This window comes from Cyprinodon variegatus, unplaced genomic scaffold (genome assembly GCF_000732505.1).
Source record: "Cyprinodon variegatus isolate N-32 unplaced genomic scaffold, C_variegatus-1.0 Scaffold293, whole genome shotgun sequence".
Lineage (NCBI taxonomy): Eukaryota > Metazoa > Chordata > Actinopteri > Cyprinodontiformes > Cyprinodontidae > Cyprinodon > Cyprinodon variegatus.
In genome coordinates this window covers 783,968-805,870 of record NW_015150746.1, presented here as the reverse complement: position 1 = coordinate 805,870, position 21,903 = coordinate 783,968, and the positions used below count along the sequence as shown (strand labels likewise).

Here is a 21,903-nt window from a genome sequence, read left to right as displayed (position 1 = left end):
TTTATTGAGCATTTATTTATTTCTGTATTTATTTTTAAATATGGCAGAGTTGGTCCTTCATACTCACGCAGTCTGGCTCTTTACAAATACCATTAGCATTTTTGTGGAGATACCTCACATTTAAAAACGTGTTCATGCATAAACCAACAAGTGATCAGGGTGTTTACAGATACGCATCTGTATTGATAAATTCTGTAGTTTGCTACTAGATACATTTTGTGTGTTTCTCAGGGCTGCAGCTGTTATATATTCGCTGGTTTTACCTATGACACTTTTTATGTTTTTTTCTGCCCCTCTTTCTCCCTTTCTTTTAACTTTTCACCTCACATATCTCTCATTCTTTTTTCTTTTTTTTCCTCTTCTCTTTTAATTCCATTGGATTTAAAATGTCTTTTTTTTACATATGTATATCGAATGGAGCATTATAACAAAATCTGTAATTCTCCTCTTGTAAAAGTAAATTTGTTGACCTACTTGGGATTAATGCTGCCTTCATGTGGCCTCGTAAAGATGATCTTTTCCACTTGTAAGGTGAAAATTACCTTTGGATTGTGTTCAAGTGCTTTTGTCATGGTAGAGTAGAAAACATTTCAGATCCACAGATTATCCTGACCTGCTACTTGGGCAACACAGTAATAGACGTCCTAATTCATCTGCTACAGAAAGAAGAGGACGCATCAAATGCATAGACTTTCTGCTAGCGAGAATTTGATAAAATCTAATGATTAGTCATTTTAAGAAATAAATTTTTTTTATTTGTATGTCACAGCATTGACTAGGCTACAAAGAAACAGGATATTTAACAATGCTGTGTTTGCCATACAAATTCCTTTCTCTGCTCTTTGCTATGTTGAAAAGTCAAAGTTCACCTCATCTCGGCAACTCGGGTATAATAAAATTTTTCCAGCTTTCCAGTGGAAGTGCACTTTTCATGTTGTGTTTGGTATTTACAATCATTTCAATACCACATGAAGGCAGCATAATTGGAAAAATAAACAAATGAACACATATTTGTACAGCCACTTTGACTCTATTTGAGTATATATCAGGGAGACGTTTAATAGTTTTAAACTCTTAAAAAAACAAACCTTTCTTATACATTCAAGCTTTGCTGAAATCAACATGTTGTTTCCTATATTTTAAACAGTGTTGCGGCGATGCAATTTTTTGGCCCGATACCCGATACCTGGTTGTGAAGTATCGGCCTATACCGATACCATACCTATACCATCTGTTTGAAATTGATGTGTGTGTGTTTATATATGAAGAACTGCATACTACTTGGATGTAAAATAATTGCCACCATGGCTTTGTCAAGCTGCTGCCTACCTTTGTGAAGCAGGAAAAAGACTAAAACAAAGTGAATCCAGTAGAACTTTTTATTGCCTACCTGGAATGGGTGACAACATAATAAACTTTTGGCTCCCAAAAGGATATCTGTGCCCTATTTTTTGATACTTGCCAATACCGATACCACCAATTTAGTGCTGGATTGGGGCCCTGTCTGATACTGGTATCAAATTTTAAACAACCTTTACGGAATAACTATAAGTCTGCTTATATTGGAACTTCTAAATGTAAGTTTATGGGTGATGGCAAAACTAGATTCTGTTACATGATGTGCATCTGTAGTAGCAGCATGAAATGCAAGATTGCACCAGTTGATGCCAGAACTTACAGATAAAAAAAGTCATATTTCAGCTTAAAAAGTCTTAGATTATATACCATTATAAAAACAGTCTTTTGTGCTTTACTATTATATTTTACAGACACATTCACTTCTCAAGCTGTGAATAGACACAACACCCATCAATGACTTTGTATAAGAGCCAGGCCTGAATGGGGCCTCTCATTGTTTCTCTATTAACTCACCAGGATGATTGTAATAAAACGAGTCTGACCTCACTGTTACTCTTGTACAATTGAGGCTTTCATTTGTTTTTTTTTGACAAAGAAAGCCTTTCAATCAGCTGAGATTACACTCTCTCTGCTACTTGATGAATGAGATCCTGTTGATAGTTTTACCCATATTGGAAAAAAAAAAAACAATGAAGCATATCATGCTAGCAGATAAAAAAAAATATGCTAAAGTTACTTTCTTAAAGGCTATTAATTCACAAAATTACAGTTGCATAAAGATAGTTCAACCAAGATATGGAGCTAAACTCAGTTAGGGGTATAAATATAAAATTATGTTGGTTAATTATTAAAGTTACTGATTATGATAAATATTAATGTTATCTATATGTTGGAGCCGTTCTCAAACTGTTTGAAAAAGTTATTGCTTTTGTCACTTAAACGGATGTATTTTATTCCAATTCTGTTTTAGGTGAAGATGCTTTATGAGACGCTATTATAATTGATTATCAATGATTATAAGATGCTATAATACTATGTGGTAAATGTAATCATTTGTAATTTGAGATCAACATTTGTAACCTATACATGAGTTTGTTGAAAGAAAGCCTGCTCCTGTCATAACTAATGCAGTTTAAGTTTCTGCGAAGCTCCTTTAACTTTGAATAAATTTGTGTTGCTACATTCAGGGCTGTATAATAATCCAAACACTGAGCCAACAGCAATAATATATAAGTAGAGGGGGTTGATCTTAAGCTGTGAATTTAGCAAATATATTGGAACTCTCTAAAGCTATATATCACACTGTTCAAAGAGAAACAGAGAACAGAAATAAAATAAACCAAAGAGTTGGAGCTGCTGCTTTTATACAGATCAATTCTAAGAAGAATGTTTATTCCTGACTAGTTTGATCTTCATGTTCAACAACTCTGTCACACACAGTGAATCTAGGGTTTTTTGCTCTCTTTGTAAGTGTTCTGCCAGTCTTTGAGTATCCAGACATATAAATATGGATCCATGGTTAAATATCTTCCCCTTTCTTTTTTTATTTATTTTTCTTTAACATTTTTCTTTTGGTGTGGACATTTTTTTACTTTTTTTTCTTTTTGCTAAGTGAGCCATTAAGCCAAACAGTATGATATAAAATAATACATGCCGTTTTAATGAAACAAAAAAGCTCAAATAATTAGCATTTATATCCTGTTATGATGTACAAAGTTGCAATGCCATACTTACATTTGTCAGCCTATCAGAGAAATTATTTGAGGTAAAAAAAAAAGGCTTTATTAAGAGAATGAAGTCTTTTTAAAGCACACTGAGCTTCAAAAACATTGCCTTTTATCAAGGGACCTCCCATTCCCATGATTCAAACTCCCAGACACCTTCACTTTTATCTCTGTCTTCTGAGGTGAATATAAAGCAGTGCTTTGCTTGTGTGCTGCTCTAAACTGACTGTTAGATGATTTATAATGTTGTTTTCCTCATGTAAGAGTTTTGTGTTTGCTCACGGTCTGAACCCCAATAAGGCTTATCCAAAAGCTACTGCCAGTTTAATTTTTTTTAAATATAATTTTCAAATATCAGAAAAGAGACAGAAAATCTGTGCTTTCTTAGCATTACCAGGTTTAGGGCTTAGTAAAGCCTGCAGATTTTATGGTGCTTTGTGGGGTGTGAAAACCTTCAGGGATGAAGCATGAGCTGGCATTCTGGAAAGACCAAAGTAAACATTCAGACATGAAACCTTTTTTGATGCGTTTCTCTTTAAAATAAAAAAAACACAGGGAAGATATAAGATTATATGTGTAGCAATAACGTTCAGATGTTACTGAATTTGATCGACATATTGTTTAAACCCAAAAAACAGCCTTTTTTCTTCGCTGATTTTTCAGAGTTTTTTTTTTTTAGGACTGTCATAATCTTGTTACACTATTGTGCTGCAGCATCCCCTTTTGAAACATCTGATGCTGCAACATTGGCTTTAATCTACAATGGAGGCTTTGTACATCCGTAAAAAAAAAAACTTTGTATTATTATTAATTATTATTATTAATTACTGTGCAAATATCACTGCAATGACTCATAAAATTGATCATTCAATGTCATGCTGCATGTTGCACTTGCTCTCTGCACTGTTAAAAAAATGTAAGTACCTTAAATATGGTCGGGTAGTTATCAATTATTGGGTTTAAAAAAAAAATAGCTAGTGCAAAGGCAACTGTAAATAGAGCCTGAAGTCAGGTTTGGTGTCTTAAACACCCATGCTCAAAACCTAACAATAACAATAGCAAATTTCAGCAGTTTTAGAAGCTATTTAATACAAAATGTGCTGCTTTTTTTAGACTAACCTAAGACATATTTTTTATAAAGTGACTTACCTTTTTAAGATTGAGAATTATTATGACAGCCGTTTTCGTTATGAGTTAAAATGCTGAAAACAAAAATAGCCTTAATTTGCACTCAATAATCTATATTTACTGGAAATACAGAAAGTGATTTTCATTTGTCATTTGTTCTGAATTGCAAGTTTTACAATATAGTCACTTTCTTACCTAGATGGTCTTATATATTTGCATTAATATGATTTAACAATTCAATTAAGAATACCCAATGACTGTCTGAAGATTTCATTGAAAAATGATACATTGAAAATGTATATATATAATTTTTCAGTCATACAGGATATGCATTTTTTGTGATGTTATGTGTTGAAATGATCTATTAATCAGTCAATTAAATTAATTTGACCAGTTAAATGCAGCCTCTCTGTCACTGTGTATGGTTAAAAAAAATTACTTAGAAAGAAGGGATTTATAAAAAATGTATTATTCTTAGACATTCTGTGTTTTTTTTATGGTAGTTCAACCATCCTGGAAAATCCTAGAAGTTGATCAAGAGTCTTATCAAAATAGGAAATCTGTTAAACCACCATGGATATCCATAAAAGCTGCAGCTAATTCAGCAACAACATTATCAGCAAATAAAAAAATGATTTTCACTATTAAAAACATAAGTTTGCACAGAGAGGTAAGCAACAGGATTCACCTAAGTTTACTGTTAAAGATGACCTTTTTCTTAGACTTGGACTTAGACTTGACAGGCTGTAGTTTCCCATGGAAGCCTTAATTTAATTTCTTGACAGAATATTCACAGGCAGTGTGCTTCCAATGATAGTGCTGAATTACAATCACACCATCTTCATTTTGTGAGCCCCTCCTGGAGGCTCATCCTCATCTAAGACAACTGAACAAATCTGGCGATATAGTGGTAGACTCTTAGGGTTGTAGTTGTCAGACAAGAGTACTGTTATTCCCCAAAGGACATACTGGTTGCAACTTTGGCTTTAAAACATTAAAGAGAACCTTTATTTTTCTACTCCTGCTTAGGTACGACCCGCCCCCCTCGAGACGGAGAGGTCCCAGGGTTGGATTACAACTTCCTGTCTGTGGAGGACTTCCTACAACTGGAGGACAGTGGCACACTACTGGAAGTAGGAACATATGAAGGTGAGGAGGACAATACAAAGATCAAAAGAGGCACCTCACATAACTCGTGATAAAGCAGGTGTCCTGGTTCTTTACTGATTGGTTCAGCATAGCAGTCATCATATTTAGTTTTTCCTACATGTGGGCAGGCTGTAAGGCTGTGCACTCAGTTGATTCTGATTAGACTGTGCATGATGGGAGGGGGGATTCATCCAGGAGACAGCAGGTCTCTCCGCATCTGCCCCTCTCACTCTGATTAGGACAGCATTGTGCAGAGCTAAGTCTCATACTGACACAAACCTGTGTGTGTAAAACATGTGTATGAGTGATTGTTTGTTGGACTGTGTGTTATGCACTGCTAAGTCAGATTTTTGTGTGTGTCTGTTTGAGAGAGAGAGAGTAAAACAGAGTGAGCGAGAGAGAGATTGTGTGCACATGGCTTGGAAAGAATGTTATGACATTAATCTGCTTGGCACTGGCCCTGCTGTGTGTTGGCACGTTACTCTCTTTCACACAGACAATGTCAAATACCTGTTCACAGGAGTCCGTGGCACTCGGCACATCAGCAGGCACGACTAGTTTAACAGATCCTTTAAAGTTGGTAGACAGGGAGGGTTATGTGCATAAATGTGTGTATGTCTAAGTAGCTATGTAAAAGTGTTGAAGCTATATATATATATATATATATATGTATGTATATGTGTATATATATGTGTATATGTATATATATGTATATGTATATGTATATATATGTATATATATATGTATATATATGTATATATATATGTGTATGTGTATATATATGTGTATATATATGTATATGTATGTATATATATATATGTATATGTGTACTTTTTTTTTATTTGAGGTAAAACACTTTATGGCCGTATTAGTTATTTTTACTTCTCTTTAGACAGCAGGGGAACTCATTAGTCTTGGTATGCTTGGGGCCAACAATCTGTGGTAGTTCAATCCATGTAGGCAAATCAGATGGGACACTGCCATTTTGCATACAGTCCTATTTATACTTAAATTATCGAAAAAATATTCCAAAGCCGTTTAGAAAAATCCAAATAATTGGTATTTTTAGGTTTGCAATGAAACATTGTTGAGATACCTGTGAAAATGCCCCTCTCAAAAGTAGCACTGCAGTGCATGTTGTTTTTACCAGTAGATTTATTTTTCTGATATAGAGATTGATGTTGCTATGTAGAGAGTCAGTGTTCTTATTCAGTGAAGTAGTAGCACCAGGTAGTTGAGAGAACTGCCCAGGATGGATGGATGGATGGATNTATATATATATATATATATATATATATATATATATATATATATATATATAAATACAGCAGGTTAAATTCATATATTTGTAGAGGTGCTACTGACGACATTTTCACCAGATGTCTGTAACAATCCACGCAATTAATACATCCAAATAAATCAAAGCATAGATGTCCAGAAATGTATTTGTGTCTAATAAAATGACACAGGTAAAAAGTATTGCTCATATATTAACATGCTCATATATTGTTTTCTGCAAGAAAATATGATTTAAAGGTGAATCTCCCTGGCCTGCTTAACCAAGGCCAGCCATTAACAGCTTAAATGACTAAGGTGGCTGGAACTTGTAGACTATCTTGCTGTTAGAAATATGTGAGTAGGCAACGTTTCCTGTTTGAGGTTTACATGGTGACGTGTGCATGCATGCAGGCCAAACTCTGTCAGCATGTACATGGGTGCCCCACTGAGGGAGGGCAAGGCACAGCATTCTTTTAATGACTCCTCCAAATGAGCACTTAAAACAAGATACAGTCTGAATATTTATAAAATGTCTAAGATAACTTTTTTTCATCCTAGTAACTTATTGTAGAACTAGTTTACCTATTTATCCAGCTGGAAAAAGCCAAATATTGTAAATTATACATGATACTTGCAGAGTTTACATAATATATCCTTAAACACAAGCACGAAGGTTCTGGGTTCCTCACCATCTGGTTATTTCCAGGATTTGCAATCCAGCTTCGTGTCTTTTATTCCCAACATAAGATTATGTGCAGATCCCCTGGCTGCTTTTTCTTTGTCCCCCTGCACTGCCTTTTTATCCCAGACTCCTTCTCTTCATCCCTTTCCCTTTCCCTCTGTCTCTCAAGCATGCTAATGTCCTCTTTGTTGCCTAGGTAACTATTATGGGACCCCAAAGCCTCCAAGGCAGCCCATCATTGGGACAGTGACTCTCAGTGATGCTGGCTCCCTTCCGTCCACACCAAAGCGCACCAAGTCCTACAATGACATGCAAAAAGTCCGCGTAGTGCCTGCTGACAACGACGATGACGACCAGGCCACGGAAATGAACAACAGTTTTACAGGTAAAGATATTGTTGCGCCCCCTCCTGTCTCTTTGTGTTTGTCCAACTGCATGATTCTTCAGCTCTCTAAATCTCTGCATGTGTATTATTCATCTAATCTGAGTTTTTTGAACAACTCTGGCCTTTCTTGAAGCATCCTTCAAATACATGCATGAGTGCATGATTAGGAGGAGAGAGTTAGCATTTATATGTTTATTATCTGCTCCTCTGTTGTAAAATTATGTGTCTTGCTGTTGCATCATGTTTTGCTAATGTGGCTTGATTTTTTTCTTTACACTGCCATCTGCTTGTGAGGAGGGTTGTTTTTAAAATGTATGCCTTGTCCACACTACAGACCTGAAATATTTATTTCCCAGCCTTTTATCCACCTAGATTCTATAAGATACGTCTTCTATATATGTTGTATTCCTGTATCTCGCAATTTAAGAGTTTTGTATGTTTAATTTTTCACAGACAAACATAACAATAATTTCAAATTATAAGTGTAAATACAATACTTTGAAACAGCATTAGGCTTTTTTTGGATTTGCATTAAAATATTTCATCAGTATTTTATTTTTTTGTGAAATATGAACACAAATTTTAATTCAGTCTCAGTTCTGAGTATTTATATGGTCCCAATTTATAACACATACCATATAAAGGCATTTGCAGAGTCAATTTAATCAAATCATGTAGACAGATTATTTGAAAAGGTTTCTATCCGAGGAAACAAAACAGATTGCACCAAGCCATTATCTTCAAGAGTTTACTCTTCTTGTATCAGGCATGAAGGGACCCTGTACATTTGCTGCAATGTGCCTTTAACTTGCAATCCCTCATACTGAACATGCATTTAGCGACAGTGGGGGTAGCAGTGTAGCATTTTTAGTGGCTTCCTCTAAGAGAAAAACACAGATAAACAAGTAAACTCTGAACAAGTATTCAAGCCCGTATACATGTAATCTGTAAGATGCATGAAAATGTATGAATCCTCATATGTTTTGGGGTTTATAATGAAGAACTTTAGCCGTTCACTACATTTGCCTTACCTTTGTTTTTCGTGGTTATTTTTCGTAACACTCTAATATCAGTTTTGACTAGAATTCCATTCAATTCAAGATGTCATCTCCGTCATTACCGGCAGCAGGAATAACAATCTTACCGTATTTTACCTTATCTTTAGCCAACAGTTTCAGGTAGGATTTGATGTTGCCCGTTCTGCCCCCAGTGTAGGTACCAGATCTGCTTGGGTGGTCAGATCTGTTCGGGGCCCTGCCCCTTCTTATGATGTCAACATATGGCAACTCCACTTGAACAAACTGTATTGCACCCGTTTCTTAAGGATCAAATCTCTTTTGGAGTCTCAAAATGTTATTACCTATATTTGCTATTATTTTACATTTCATTGGCGATCTAAAGTATCCGAAAGTAGAAAACAGTCATTGTCAGACTTGAAGGAAAGTACTGCTTTCTAAGACTGAGCTATGCCATTTACCAAGGTGACAAAAAAGGTCTCAGCTTATTTTTATTCTTTTTATTAAGATCTGAAGGCACGGGAGGATGAACGGTTGTTGTTGACACAAATTTAAAAGAGGCTAACCTTTTAGCTACTGAGCACAGCTAGCCACAGCACTACCCATCTCTCCATCTTTATACCATGGTCTTGCAGTTACTTTGTTCACCATTAACAGATTTTCTTTCAGTTTTGTAATCGATCAGCTAAAACTTCATCAGTTATTAGACACGCTAACACTACAGATGCTCCCGACTCGGCACATAAGGTAAACATGCCCACTGTTATATCAATATATCACTGTTCAATCAAATTTAAAATTATTCTATCTTAAAAACCTAATTAGCAGGAAAAACAGTTTTACATGCATAAACCAAGTATGACTGGAAAAAAATACATAATTTGTATTTAATTTAAGCCTTAATGGGGGAATATTTGACCTTTGGATGATCTAAAAAAAAACATCTTCAATATCTCTGTCTATTTGCTGAGTTTCTGTCACTTAGAGTGTCAGCTTCACATGCTGATGCTCCTCTTATTTGATGAAACAGCCCTGGGTGTAAACCTGAGCATCTGAAATGTAGAGCGGTGAACTTGTGGAAATTACCACAGACACCGGGCTCTATCTGAGTGCACCTTTTAGTAGCCAAAAGCGCCTTCTGTTCTTTAGGAGCTAAGCCAAGAAAACTTCCCACCACAACTACCGAGGTAGCCCAAGATGACCTGAACTAACTTATCCATGAAATTTATCAAACAGAACATCTTTAAGCCCATTCTCAACAGAAGACAGCATGTCTGCATTGTCTTAAACTGGAAGTTGCTTCTAGAAGAAATAAGCCTGATAAGTAAAAGATCTGCTTCATAGTCTACTTTAGGAACATAACTAATCTCTGTTGATTGCCGGAGCTTAATTATAAAGGTTTTTTTATGCTTGAAAGATAACTTTAGATTATATTCTCGATTCAATAGGAAACCAATGAGCAGAAGCTAATATAGACAAATGCTTATCTCTATTTATCCAAACTCCTGTTTCAGCATTTTGGATCAGGGGAAGTCTTTTTAGATACATTTTGTGAACTTCCTGATGCTTGAGAATCACAATAGTCCTGCCTTGAAATGACAAATGCCATCGATTGGTATCCTAGAGAGACTATTTCTAATTTTGCCAATGTTTTAAAGGTGAAAGAGGGAAATCCAAGAAATCTGTTTATTGTGCAATTTTGTGTTAAGCCCCCTTTATTCTGATATGTTTAAATTAAATAATGGTTATACAAATTTCAAGCACTGTTCAAACCAGTAGTCAAAACTGGATGAAATATGTAGTAACTGTAAACCTAACAGGAGCCATCAAGCTAAAATGAATCGGAGAGCCGGTAACCCCACCCAAGGTAGCTCTAGAGGAGCTGCAGACACGCATAGAAAATTTAAAGAGATGGTTAAAAAAAAAATCATATGTTTCTTTTAAATAAAATAATAATTACAAATTTACAGTTTGCCTTAAGCCATGTAAGAGTTACCAATAACCTGTGGAATAATATTCTCTGATCAGGAGTGACCAAAATGTAACCTTTAGGCCTACATGCATTACAAAATGTGGAGTCGAAGCTAAATGTACATCAGCCTAACAGACCCATCCCCACAGTGAACCATGATGGTGGTAACATCAGGCTCGGAGGTCATTTTCTTTAGTAGAAACAGGGATGATGGTTGGGGTTATGGTGGAATTAATGGACATAAGTACAAGGAAATACTTGATAAACAAAACCTACTTTAAGGCTATAGGAAACCAGTAACTGTGTCTAGGTTCACATCCAACAGGACAACAATTGTACAGCCAGATATGAAGCTATGAAGTATAGATCAGGATTTTTTAAAGCATGGAAGCCTCCCTCAATTTTGCATATATCTGCAGGTATGTGTTTTTCAGCATAACCTTGCTGTCATGCATGTCCATGTTTCCCCTTCCTGTTTTGATACTTTTTAACACAGAAAGAATGCATTCACACTCTATGAGGATGAGTAGGCCTACCAGTAGTAGAGGAACTCTGTCTCCACGGACAGCTTGTTGGCTATATGCAATATTATATTTTGCAGTGTGTTTTCCTCTTAATATCGCAATTAGGAGGGAAATGAAAAGCCCATTTATTATGGCTGTAGTTGTTAAAAAATATTTTTTATTTTCACACTGTTATGCTTTACAATGTTTCATATTATACTGAATAGAATCAATGCATCATACTTTCAGATTTGAGGCTGTAATTAGACAAATGGGAAAAAAATCCAAGAGATAGAAAGACTATTAAATAGCACTGTTTTTTTCCCTTGCTTGCCCTCAACTTGTTTTGAGTGAGAGGGATGTCTGCTCGCATTTTCTTTCTTGTTTGATGCTTTGAATCTTTTCACTCACTTTGTCCCCCTCCCAGGCGGCATGTGGGTTGAATTTGCATTTGATCAGTCAGTGAAAGGCCTGGGGAAGTGTTGCAGTGTATGTAGTAGAAAGGGGGAGGCAAATGGGAATGGGGGGGGGGGTGTTCTAGCCTAAACAGAAAAACACTTACTGCCAGGGAGGTAAAAGAGGAGGGGGTCAAATTGAGTTAGGGACTGTTTCTGAAGGAAATGGCATATCCTGTTACCCCTCGTCTTAAACTAGCAGTAAGATAGAGGTAACCTGGGGGAAGGGAACGTACTGGGAGTATGGTGTGACTGCGTAATTAGTGAGCATGTATGTTTCTTCATCTTACATGCATGAGACAAATTGTGATTTTTGTTTCCCTGTTTCTCTTATTCCTTGTTGTGCCTATTTTGTCACCCAGGATCCTTAGTGCGTAGTCTCTTCCCCTCTCCTTTGCTGTGCACAGGTAACCCTAACGACCAGGACGAGAGCCGCAGCGGCATCCTCCGGCCGTATCCCGTGCGTGATAATGCTCTACCCTGTGGTCTGAACAATGCAGCCATTTCCACTGCAGAGAGCGGGCAGCAGACTCTTGCAGAGCCCCAGGTCTCACCAGAGGACCCACTGGGACCGCTGCCTGAAAACTGGGAGATGGCCTACACAGAGAACGGGGAACTGTACTTCATAGAGTATGTATCCACAGCCTGCATGGCTTAAACATTGTTTGTAATAAATGCAGCCTTGGCAGTGCCTGAGTAAGTCTTTCTCTCTTTAGCCTGTGTTCTGTGGGTTTGTGTATTCTTTGATTTATTTCCACTGTTGCTTCTTTTGTTGGCGTATTGGCTTGTCTTTCACAATGATTTGGTTTGTTGGCCTGCCCAGCCCCCTGGGTGCAACCGCTTTCCTGTTAATCCCTGCATGTCCTGAGTTTAAAAGGAGATCACATCCTGATTACCTGACTACCTCCACCTCTCTGTCCTCTGCAGCACGACAAAGACTCTCCACCAGGACATGGCTGTGTGTTTTCAGAGCTTGTATGTTGATTTCTGCTATCACTGAATTACAATTTGTTTTCATCTAGCAGTAGAGCCCAAAGTCAGGTTGTTTATGATTATGTTGCTTTTTCCCCCCGTGTTCCTCTGTGTTTGCAGCGGATGGCGTCTGTCCCCTGCAAACTTGCTGACACATTTTCTTATTTGCCTAGTTCTTATTGATGCGTTCAGGTGCCCCTGCTGTGCTTTGATATTTCAGATTGCTGAATTATTGTGTTGTTTATTATCTCTCAGCCACAACACAAAGACCACTTCATGGCTGGATCCCCGGTGTAGAGACAAAGTCCCCAGGCCTCTGGAAGAGTGTGATGATGATGGTAAGCCCACAAACTTCCTTTAGAGCATTGTAGTTCTGTTTAGTGGATTAGAAACAGTATGAGCTCTAAAGACATTGGTTTCCTTTAGTATTAGAGTGATACTTTTGTTGATTTCTAATACTGTTTTCAGAACTTTGACTCTTTTGCAACATTCTCTGTGTTGATAATGTGTCACAGATTAAGGCTAATTTCTTTGAAATTGACATCTTCCTTTGTGATGATAAGAGGTGCTTTATGAAGACCAAACACATTAAATATTTCTTTTAATATTGTGAAATTGCACCATCAAGTGGTGGAAAAAAAAAAAAAGCAAGTACTACTGTTAGGTGGCCAAAAGGCTGCTTTTATATTCTAGGTTAACCCATTTCTAAGGATTTTCTGTTCTCCTTTTTGCCTTTCTCTGGATTGTCACTTCATTTCTCATTTGTTATTGGTTCATCCATTCCTAACCAACTTTTTTTCCTGTCATCCACACATTTTTCTATTCTTCCTTTTGCCCTCATTTTTTTAAATCCTGCTTTCAAAATTGGAGAAGAAGGGATACATGCGGAAGACCTGAAAAGTGATCTAGGTAGGGTTTTACGATTTTGTGTTTGAAACTGTAACATGTTGAACTCTGTATTTTAGCTTACAGAACTTTTTTTTTCTTCATTAAGATAGATAAAATGAAAAGAAGAGAGGAATCCTCAACAGCTTTAGTTTTTTCCTTTCTTCGTTGATCTCTGGTATTTTCTTTAGATGTTTTTTTATTTCAAGCGATGCTGTGAGAAATATCAAAGATTGTATTAACAATAGTTTATGGTTAAGGTCTTCTTTTCTTGGCAACTACAGTAGAAAGCCTTTATATATTCCCTTAAATGGTGCCATGATTACACGAAGTTTTTATTTGAATTTTGAGCTGCAATACTTATTATGTTATGTTAATGAAAAAATAACAATTCTCTCCTTATTTTGCACTTGGCTATTGATATTGAGACATTGATAGTTGTAGAAAGACACGTTGACAAATAAAATATATCCATATAATTATTTAACAAACATCAGCCTTAGAAAATTAACTACGGTACATAAGAAGAACAGCACCCTCTCTATTGATCACCTGTTTGGTTGGATGGCATTTCCATGTCTAAACCAGCATTTGACAAAAAGTCAACCTATAAGGTTGTGTTGTTTACTTTGGAAAAAACAGCATTCTCAATATGATCCCATGAGTATTCAGTAGTAAAGACTGAAGACAGAGCATCCCTTCCTCTTTACTCTCAGATTCTGGAGGTGGTCCCTGATAAAGCAGCTTAATAAGAGTTAAGACGTATTGTTTTGGATGTTGGAGATTCAGAAATGATTTGTCTTTTTTTTAAGTGCACAACTAAAAATTGGGAATCTATTCGCAGATTGTTTTTTTTTTTCTTACAATTTCAGCACCATTTGAGGGAATTATGCAGGCTTTAAATCGTAAAAGTTAAAAAAAACAAAGCCAACCAAACTCAGATTTCTTTACTTTTGATGAAATATTAAAGAATTTCTTTCACTCACTTATGAAAGTACAGAAGTTATCTGAGTATGCTGTAAGCAGTGATAGAGATCAACACCAGATCATTACAGTGTTTTCTAATGGTTAAGTCGCCTATAAAAAGGGAATGAGATGACCTCTCAGTATTTTGCACATTCATGGTTCACTTACACACACCAATCATTGGAGCGATGTTTCATTACTATGATGGTTTTGGTGACTAATTTCAACAAGCCACTCTTTTGGTACAGTTGTAAAACAACACAAAACAGCTGTAATAAAAAGGTTCACAGCATAAGTGGTATTTTATGTTTGTTTTATTACAGTTAATCTGTATTTCCATCTCAATGATATTTCATGTGTATCCCTTAAAAGATTGGATATCTATTATGTTTTTTCTAAGCTACTATAAGCAACTGGCATGATAACAGCAGGATGATTAACATGGCTTTTAAAGTGGTACCAAAATCAACATCAGAAATGAAGTATGCTTATACTGAACAAAAGTAAATCTAACATTTCTCAGCTTGCAAAGTATAAATCTGTATCTAGTGGCAAAAGTACTAAAGCTGGTGACATAGAAAGCCATTTATGAATAGTTAAAGTAACAAAATTTATAAAAAAAAAAAAAAATTCTAGAAGCAGATCTAATTATTATAATTCTCAGGACAATAAAAATTTAAATAAATAAATAAAAGTTTTGAAAATAAATAGTCAATAATAAATTTATGATTTGTTTGTGGGTGAATAATACCAATCCAGTTTCAAACTCATCTTTGAATTAATGATGACGATGTAATATTGGGCTTACACGCCCCTCTGAGCGGAGTCAGTGTGGACCGAATTTCCACACCGCACACCTCCATCTTCTGATTTAAAATTTAAACAGAGGAGGGTCGACATGTATTTCCTCAACAAAGCACTGTAACAGGCAAAGTTCAGTTCTGTAGTTCGAATGGCCCATCTTCATTTTTTTTTAAGTAGAAAGTGCTTTAGGTAGCCATGAGCTTTCTTCAAGCACATAGTTAATTTGCGAATGCAAAACAAAAGCCTGTGCCCAGCCACACAAAGGTTGTATGTAAAATAACATGCAAATCCAGGTGTTGCACTACATTCTGCAACCCATCGCGACTCAAGGCGGTGCTGTTACAGATTCTCTTTAGTTGACTGCAGTGTGTCACAAAATAGCATCCCACCAGAATGTGGTGCAATGTGACTTACTTAGGTTAAACAGACTCAGTTTAAACAAAAACTGTCTTTTCGAGCACTAAGTGGTTTCTTCATATCTTGAACTCGCACATTGTGTAGTAAAACAAAAATCTATTTTTATATGTTTTTTTTCAATTTGGGTTTCGTCGAATTTTTCCTTCGTAACTCATGATGTGTCACATTTCTGAAATCTCTATTTAAAAAAAACAGACAAGACTGAATGCAGTATTGATAGAATAAACTGGGAAGCAACAGATTTAAATGCAATGAATTAACCTAGATTCATGTTTACACCTGTTTAGAAAAGTGTGGTATCTTCTGTTTCCTCTCTATTTAAACCTAAATGAAATGTAGGTTTAAATGTAAATGGTAATTATTGATAAACATAAAAGCACAGTGGTTGCTATTCAAATGGATTGTTCTTAAACTGAAGTTATTAAGGTAGAAGATCTGCAAGGTTTGCTCTTGTTGTAATCTTAAAAAGAAAAAAAAAAAAAAACTGTTGTAAAACAGTTTTAGAGTAGGTGGTGTTTTAAGGGCATATTTTAGACCGGTCTAACCTTGCCAAAATAAAATGTTCTAACCACGTTTGAAGCAGACTAAAAAAATTTAGGAAAAAAAAAAAAACTGTGTTTCTCTTGTTTGTGCTAAATAACTTACAGTGTGAGTTTGTGTTAAGTGCTTATGCTCTCTGTATTCCAGAACTGCCTCCAGGATGGGAGAGAATAGATGACCCAGTGTACGGAGTGTATTATGTGGAGTAAGTTAATCACCTCATTAACACAGTGCACAAAGACAAACAGAGTATGTGAACTTTTACTATACCCCTGTTCCCAATCTGTTATTAGTTTTTCATTCAAACCTTTTTACTGAACTTTTTTATTCATCTATTTTACCTATCAGGCACAATAATTTCTGGGGTTTCCTTGACTTCTCTGTTTATCCTATTTTTGTTTTTTAAAGCCATATAAACAGGAAGACCCAGTATGAGAACCCAGTTTTGGAGGCGCGGCATCAAAAAATCTTGGAGCAGCAGCAACCGCCGCAGCCTCCAGAAGGTGAGCGGTATATCCGAGGTTCGTTTCCTGCCCATTTCTTTCTTTCTTCATGTCTGTCTCTGTGTCACGTCTTTCCTGTTTGTCTGGTGTTTTCCAGGGGTTCGGCCAGAATTTATTTTCCCTGATTGTGTTTATTTTTAGATATGTTTACATATGGACTTAAAATGCAGAGATAAAACATTAATAATTAAAGTTTTCAAAATTTTGATCTGCAATCATAGTTTTACCATCATTAAACTGGCCCAAGTCCTGGTGTCGTCTTATAGTAAAAGTTTTAATTTATGTGATTTTTAGTCATGAATACCATTTCGTGTTTGATCATTGTAGTTTCACGTCATAAAAAAAAAGGGGGGGGGGGGGTATTTTGAATGTGTTGCAAAAAATGTAACTATTGAAATGTTTATTTTTGTTTATTATGATGGAAATGGCTGACAAAAAAATGAAAATAATTTTTTTTTCTCAGAAGTGGGGAAATGAAATTACTGAAAAACATCAAAAAGTAGATGTTTCCTTCAAAAGAAAATACAGTATTGGGCAGAAACGGTTGCTCAGTGCTCTTTTTGCATAAATTAGTGCATGAGTGAAGAGTGGCATGGAGGAGACCTGCCTGTGGCTTTGCCAAGATTTTGGGGAAGCCCAGGTTGCTATAATAGTGACCCTATATGCATTGCTGGGTCTGGTGTCTCTCATCCTTTTCTGGATGCTATAAATCAGAGGTGCTCAAGTCCAGTACTCAAGAGCTCCCATCCTGTAACATTTGGATGCATCTCTTCTCTAACACGCCTGAACCTAAAGGCTTAATCCCCTCATTTAGCTCAGTAAAGGCGTGGTAAAGAGCCACTCATTTGATTTAGATGTTAAAAATGAGGCATCAAAAAGGTGTCGATAGTTGCTCTCGAGGAATGGACTTGAGCACCGCTGCAGGAGATTGGGGTTTAAGTTAGGCCAGCCTGTTGGCAAAAAAAGAAGGCAAGTAAAGGAAAGTGTTAAGTCTTTAATATTTCCTGACTTTGAACTTGTTTAAACACATTAAACTAACAGCAATTGATGGTATGGCTCCCCAATCATCTCTGACTGTTTAAACTTTCAATCTTACTCCAAACTCTGGGAGCTTGATTTCGAGATTGAATTGAGCAATGCAGTATATAACTTTACCTTTCTTAGTTGAGATGCTTTTGACGTTGACTTAATTTATTAGCTACAAGAGTATGTCAATGGTAGCTCTTTTCTTGCCTGTGTGAGATTACTTCTCATTCACTAACTCCAGCCATAAACCAATTCTTATGAATCTACCCCAAACTCTTTAGTTGTCTTTCCTTTACAATCTACTTATCTTCTACAATCTACCTTTTCCTTCTTATACTAAGCTTGGCGGCAGCACTCTGTGAAGCATTTTGGAGAGTTCTGAATTATTGACTTGAAAGTTAACTGTTTCATCATACTGTAATTTAATGAGTTCGGTGTAGGCTCTATTTACTGTGTATAGGTTTTGTATGATTGTATGTGTGACATGTAAATAAATTCAGTACATGTTTGGTGGTTATGCAGTCGGGATTAAAGGGGTAATAATCATGTGTGTGCAGAGTGGATAGAGGAGCATTCGTCTGCTGCAGCTCCATTGGCAAACTATGTTCCAAACCACCTTGAGACATACAGGGACCCACAAGTCCCACCAGCTCTACCTCCTGGCCCAGTCGGGGTTAAAAGTAAGTCCATGAGTTGGTAGTTTTGGAGGCTATTTGATTTTACAAATATATAGTGTGGCTCAGGTCATTTTTTTTTTTTTTATAATTCTTTGAAGAAACATTTTCATCCTTGTTTTTATTTGTTTTAAGTTATTTTTTGTGGTAATGTCAAGCAAAAGCACAGCAAGCAGTATTTATTGTGTAAAGATGTAATTATCTATGCAGGCAGCTCAGACATCAGAAACAGGCAGGCATTTTATGTATTATATTTGTATATACTGACTACAATGCATTTTAGTCACTATATTTTTGTGTGTTTTATATCGTTTTTTTTCTTTTTTCAAAATAAGTTGTAATTAATTCAGTTTTAAATAATGTGTTCATAATTTTTTTTATTGTAAATGGTTTTTAATCCATATATATGTTTATGTCTTACTTGTGATCTTAGTTTTAAGGGTTTTATGAGGGTTTCGTCTTCACCTTTCCTGTATGTCTACCTTCAGCTCTTCCTCAGTCCTGCAAACGAGCAACCCCTATGCTACACATGTCCGTGCTTTCCTCCCTATACTTTCCCTGCTATGTTTATCCTTGGTCAAATCTTTTTTCCTCTCTGTCATTTTTTTTCCTTGTCTTAGAATTTTGTAAAGGGTTTTTAGCTGAAAATCTGTAAAGAATTAATAAGTTGGCCATATCTATGAATGTGGTGTCTTGACACAGTGTTTTGGAGCAGGTTTTTTGTGCACTCTCTACAGGGGGGAAGCCTTTCTTCACCAGAAATCCTGCAGAACTGAAAGGAACCTTTATCAACACCAAGCTAAAGAAAAGTCGCCGTGGATTTGGCTTCACAGTCGTTGGTGGCGATGAGCCTGATGAATTCCTGCAGATCAAAAGTCTGGTGCTGGACGGGCCTGCAGCTGTCGATGGCAAAATGGAGACAGGTGTAGTACATAGTCTTAATCTACAGGGGGCACTATTTGCATTCAGAAACAAGTTGAGGCGTCATTGAATAATATATCTTTCAAATGTCACTATTTTATGATATCAAAATAATAGTAGATCTGACAAAAAGAGGTTGCATGAGGTTTTATAGTGTGAGAGGAGCATTGCTAAATACCATCTGAATTTTTGCAGGGGATGTGATTGTCAGTGTAAATGACACCATCGTTCTGGGCTACACACATGCACAAGTGGTGAAGATTTTCCAGTCCATCCCTATCGGCTCAATGGTGGACCTGGCCTTATGTCGAGGATATCCGCTGCCATTTGACCCAGATGACCCAAACACCAGCCTAGTGACCTCTGTGGCGATCTTGGACAAGGAGCCTATCATTGTCAATGGACAAGAGACTTTTGATGTACCCGCCAACCAGGCTGGACCCATCAATGGCATGCGGGAGGCACGGTCGCACAGCCCCTCAGCGGAGGTGGCATCAAACGGTTCACATGGGTACTCCGCTGACGTGGTCACCCTGGCCTCAGCCATCGCCACCCAGCCAGAGCTGATCACCATACACATGGAGAAGGGAGACAAAGGGTTTGGCTTCACCATTGCTGACAGCCTGACAGGAGGCGGGCAGAGAGTCAAGCAGATAGTGGACTACCCACGGTGCCGTGGCCTGAAAGAGGGGGACATTCTGATGGAGGTTAACAAGAGAAACGTCCAGAATATGAGCCACAACCAGGTGGTTGATCTGCTCAGCAAATGTCCGAGAGGCAGCGAAGTCACCATGTTGGTGCAAAGAGGTACGTGTAATATCTCATGTTCTGGGATGATGTATGTCTGCAGGAACTGAAGCTTTGACATTAAAGTTAGAGAGATTGAAGTGGCCTTATTCTACTGAATAAACAGCAGTCTAAATTAGTTGACATGTAGAAAATAACACAGTGGAAGAGAATAGGAGGCAGGATGAAAATGCTTGGACTGGATGGAATGGAATTAGGAAAGGTAGAAAAATGGCAGCAGGAAAAAAAGCTGGGGTACAGAGGAGTTTGAGTAAGATGGGACAAGATGGTAAAGAGTCAAGATAGATTAATCAGGGGTATAACGGAGTCACACATTAGGTTAGCTTCTAATTGATCGCTGGTAAATGTTTGACATCTATGGCTGTTTGATATGTTAGATGTTTTTCATGTATTCATTGACCTTATCTCGCTTTTAGAATGAGCTAAATTTGATCAGACTCTGTCTAATTTGTAGCTGGATTCATAATTGATGTGTTTTTCTAGATTAACAGTTCAGGTCATATTTAGTGATATCATCAAATGTAATGTGATGATTGGTCATTCAGGGGCGCCGTATGGGTGGAAAAGTTAGGAAGATTCCAAGTGCCCCTTACTGAGGGGGGTTAAAAGATATATCCCACTATATATTTCTAATATGATACATATTTTGTGAATTGGCACTGTATAAATAAACTGAATTGAATTGAATTGAATCAATTTCCCACCAAAGTCAGTGACCATCTCATTGGTCCTCAGAGAGTTCAGGATAAGACAATTTCTCCAGCTTGTAAATAAGGAGATGACTCTTTATTTCCTCTTACCAACCCAACTGAAAATATTATCATCAAGTCTTAGTGGCAATATTTTACAATCTATATTTTGAATTTCAATTGAAATACAAAGAAGAATGATACAAAATCTGAAGGCTCTAGATTTGAAAAGTTGGTAGAGACGTACCGCAACTCTTTCAGTTTCAACCACAGAAAAAGGGTTGCTCTACAGAAAGATTAACGCAGACATGAATACAGATTGCAAGTTCCAATTTTTAGACTTTCTAAAAAATAAAAGATAAACATTTCCTTCCTCTTAACAATTATACACTCAAGTTTCATGCATCACGTACAATCCAAATAAACAAGTTAAAGTTTATGCTGATAAAATGTCAATAACATGAATAGCTATGATTGGTTTTGCCAGGCACTTAAAAGGATGCAGCGTTCTTTAGGGGAAGGAGCTTCATATTTCAGGCTTGCAATTAAAGGCTTCCTACACTAAGGTCTTCCTGCCTGATAAGTCATTGCACACGTTTTTATCGCAAAGATGTCAAAGGGAAAATTATCCATCAAGGCCTCGAAAGGTATCGAAACAGACAACAGCATTGAAGGTTCCTCACTTGTATCACTTTTATGTTAATTTTGTTAACCACGTGATTGGTGTATTGATAGCAGCTGGGGATATGCACCCCTTATCAAATATGTCATCTAATGAGTTGACCTTGTGCACTGCTGCTGAAATAACTGCTATATTGTATTAAATGTCAGGATCATTATGGACCTCTGTGTGTGGGTGTATGTGAAGGAAGGAGAAGAAGGATAGTACAGAAGTAAGCTCTGTAGGCAAAGCACAAAGCGAGGGAATAAATTAGAGGATAAATGGGTAGGAGGCTGCAGAAGTCACAGCAGCTGGCAGGGTGACTGACAGGTTCATAGATCATATCTAGTAGCCTCCGCACTACCCTGTAATAACTGTGGGATCAGG

The 21,903-nt window shown here is 36.8% G+C and overlaps 1 protein-coding gene across 14 annotated transcripts in view; it reads left to right on the top strand.

The window, feature by feature from the left end:
- LOC107090390 (membrane-associated guanylate kinase, WW and PDZ domain-containing protein 1-like) overlaps positions 1–21,903 on the top strand; it is a 124,480-nt gene that overhangs the window by 69,056 nt on the left and 33,521 nt on the right. For 4 of the 14 annotated variants that reach the window (XM_015383730.1, XM_015383727.1, XM_015383740.1 and 1 more), the window contains 11 exons: positions 5,241–5,360; positions 7,517–7,705; positions 12,014–12,281; positions 12,579–12,626; positions 12,879–12,961; positions 13,494–13,532; positions 16,383–16,440; positions 16,644–16,756; positions 18,322–18,444; positions 19,176–19,361; positions 19,555–20,166. In XM_015383730.1, coding sequence (XP_015239216.1) covers positions 5,241–5,360; positions 7,517–7,705; positions 12,014–12,281; positions 12,579–12,626; positions 12,879–12,961; positions 13,494–13,532; positions 16,383–16,440; positions 16,644–16,756; positions 18,322–18,444; positions 19,176–19,361; positions 19,555–20,166 — 1,839 coding nt within the window. The remainder of the gene's footprint in view (positions 1–5,240; positions 5,361–7,516; positions 7,706–12,013; positions 12,282–12,578; positions 12,627–12,878; positions 12,962–13,493; positions 13,533–16,382; positions 16,441–16,643; positions 16,757–18,321; positions 18,445–19,175; positions 19,362–19,554; positions 20,167–21,903) is intronic. The other 10 variants (XM_015383737.1, XM_015383742.1, XM_015383728.1 and 7 more) reach the window with 9 other exon arrangements.